The sequence below is a fragment of the Dromiciops gliroides genome, chromosome 6 (genome assembly GCF_019393635.1).
Source record: "Dromiciops gliroides isolate mDroGli1 chromosome 6, mDroGli1.pri, whole genome shotgun sequence".
NCBI classification, from domain to species: Eukaryota; Metazoa; Chordata; class Mammalia; order Microbiotheria; family Microbiotheriidae; genus Dromiciops; species Dromiciops gliroides.
The window spans coordinates 88,604,900-88,607,571 of NC_057866.1; the positions used below are offsets into that span (position 1 = coordinate 88,604,900).

The 2,672-nt window shown below is 41.1% G+C and overlaps 1 protein-coding gene across 1 annotated transcript; it reads right to left on the reverse strand.

Moving 5' to 3' along the window:
- Positions 1 to 359: 359 nt before the first annotated feature.
- On the reverse strand, positions 360 to 1,034 carry LOC122732407 (ubiquitin-40S ribosomal protein S27a-like). The gene is made up of 2 exons (XM_043972534.1): positions 924 to 1,034; positions 360 to 782 (listed from the first exon to the last, which is right to left on the reverse strand). The coding sequence occupies exons 1-2, from the start codon at positions 1,017 to 1,019 to the stop codon at positions 360 to 362; spliced, it is 519 nt and encodes a 172-aa protein (XP_043828469.1). The 5' UTR covers positions 1,020 to 1,034.
- Between the last annotated feature and the right edge of the window lie 1,638 nt (positions 1,035 to 2,672).

The window sequence follows — 2,672 nt, forward strand, 5'->3', positions numbered from 1 at the left end:
AACTATCTACAAAACTTTACTTTGATAAATCACTGGCACTTCCTGCACAAAACTGAGGTCTTTCTATTTCCTAAAACCTATACCTCCTTCTAGCTTCACTATTTCTCTTTAAGGTGCCATCATTCACTTAAACCACCATATAAACTACTTTGGGTTTATCTTTGTCAATTCCTACTCCTTCACCTCCCATATACGATCATTCACCAGCTGCTATCAATTCAATCTCTGAAATATCTTAGAAATGTATTCCTTTCTCTCTATTGCAACTATCCTAACACAGGCTTTCCTTACTACCTACCTGAGCTATTGTATTAGCTTCTTTTTTTAATAGTTGACTCTTTTTATTAACACATATATATTTACTTGTCTTCTGGCTTGTTGAAGCAGTAGGTTAGACAACACTTGCCACAATAATGTCGGTCAGAATGGCTGGCCATAAAGACTCCAGCACCACATTCATCAGAAGGGCACTCTCGTCGAAGGCAGCTGATCTTGCCATTCTCATCAACTTTATAGTACTTCAGAACAGCAAGCTTAACCTTCTTTCTCTTACGCTTGTTCTTTTTGTTAGTGGTGTAAGACTTCTTCTTTCTCTTCTTGGCACAACCCCCAAGTCTCAGAACAAGATGATGGATAGACTTCTTCTGAATGTTGTAGTCAGACAAAGTCCATCCATCTCCCAGTTGCTTGCCCACCAAAATCAACCTTTGCTGATCAGGGGGAATACCTTCCTTATCTTGTATCTTCATCTTGACATTTTCTTTTTCTTTTTTTCTTTTTTGCTGGGCAATGAGGGTTAAGTGTCACTTGCCCAAGGTCACATAGCTAGTAAGTGTCTGAGGCCAGATTTGAACTCAGGTCCTCCTGAATCCAGGGCCAGTGCTTTATCCACTGCATCACCTAGCTGCCCCTCTCAGCTTGACATATTCAATAGTATCAGATGGTTCAACCTCAAGGGTGATGGTCTTCGATATCAGGGTCTTCATGAAAATCTTCATTGTGCCGCTGGGTCCACCCATTGATGGTGGATATGAAAGAGAGACTACCCCGCCCACTCAATGGGTTTCCTACCCTCTTGTATTACCTTCTTTTTTTTTTTTAATTTTTTTTTAAGTGAGGCAATTGGGGTTAAGTGACTTGCCCGGTGTCACACAGCTAGTAAGTGTTAAGTGTCCGAAGCCGGATTTGAACTCAGGTACTCCTGACTCCAGGGCTGGTGCTCCATCCACGGTGCCACCTAGCTGCCCCATATTAACTTCTAAACAGGTCTTCCCTCACCTACTCTCTCCATCTATTTCCCACCCATTTCCTGACCTTCATCCTACTGCCACAATAATCTTTTGCAAGGATAGAGTCATGCCATTCCTCTGCTCAAAAATTTCAGTGGCTCCTTATTGCCTTCCAGAATAAAGGTCAAGTTCTTGGCATGACAGGCATTTTACTACCTGGCAACACCCCACCTTTCCAGCTTTATTATACATCAGCCTCCCCACCACCCAACATATATACATTTCTATGTTATAGTTAAATTTTACATCTCTGGTCTCTATACACACACACACACACACACACACACACACACACACACACACACATTCCTTGAGACCTGGGACTTGGCCTCTTATAAGTTTTGTATCTCCTTCCCTGCCTACCCAGTGCTTTTCTTTTTTTTTTTCTTTTTCTTTTCTTTTCTTTTTTTTGTGAGGCAATTGGGCTTAAGTGACTTGCCCAGGGTCACACAGCTAGTAAGTGTTAAGTGTCTGAGGCCAGATTTGAACTCAGCTCCTCCTGAATCCAGGGCAAGTGCTCTATCCATTGCACCACCTAGCTGCCCCTACCCAGTGCTTTTAAGAGACACTTGGTAAATGTTTGTTGATGTCCCACCTTCAGAAGGATAGTCTAAGTGTCAACCTTATCTCTGATTTATAGATTACATAATAGGGCTGATTCTCTGATACTAACTAGAGGTAGGACTTGGATGATTTCATCCCATTCCATTAAATAAACACTATTATATGTTAGACCCCATGATCTACACTGGGATGCAATAATAAAGAGAATGCAGTCATTGTCCTCAGGGAGCATATACTCTAATTGCGGGAGTCAGGGAAGTATATGACACACAGAAATAAGTATGGTACAAAGCAGAGTGTGAGAGTGGCAAGAAATCTAGGCAAAGGACTCCAAGAAAATGAAGATGGAAAGGAAAGCTTTCAACTTCAAGGATCAGGGAGAAGTAATTTCTCTTCACTAGCCCTCATTTCTTCCTCTATTATGGAAGTGGGTTACATCAGAAGATTTACAAAGGCCCTTCTAGCTCTGACATTCTGTGAACTGGTGACTTGCTCTCAAATTTGATGGTATAAAACCACATAAAAGGTTGAGCAATGCAGATTAGGACTACTGTCAGGCCATAAAGAAGCCATAAAGAATGGAGAAGGGAATTATTAAAGGGACTGCATCCTATTTGACTTGGCATTATACCCCATACCTAGTTAAGTGTCAAATGTATTTTAAAATAATAGTAATCAATAATATTCATATAGTCCTGGGCCACTGTGATTCTATTGGTAGTTTTCTTTGTTTCAACATTCTTAATTATTTACATCAGTGATTCTTTTTTTGGGGGGGGGAGGCAGGGCAATAGGGTTAGGTGACTTGCCCAGGGTCAC

What these genes read in the sequence shown, in the direction of transcription:
- LOC122732407 (XM_043972534.1), bottom strand. Translation starts at nt 1,019, where the DNA reads ATGGGTGGACCCAGCGGCACAATGAAGATTTTCATGAAGACCCTGATA. An exon ending in CATCTGATACTATTGAATAT is followed by an intron (nt 783 to 923) that starts GTCAAGCTGAGA and finishes CTCATTGCCCAG; the next exon opens with CAAAAAAGAAAAAAAGAAAA.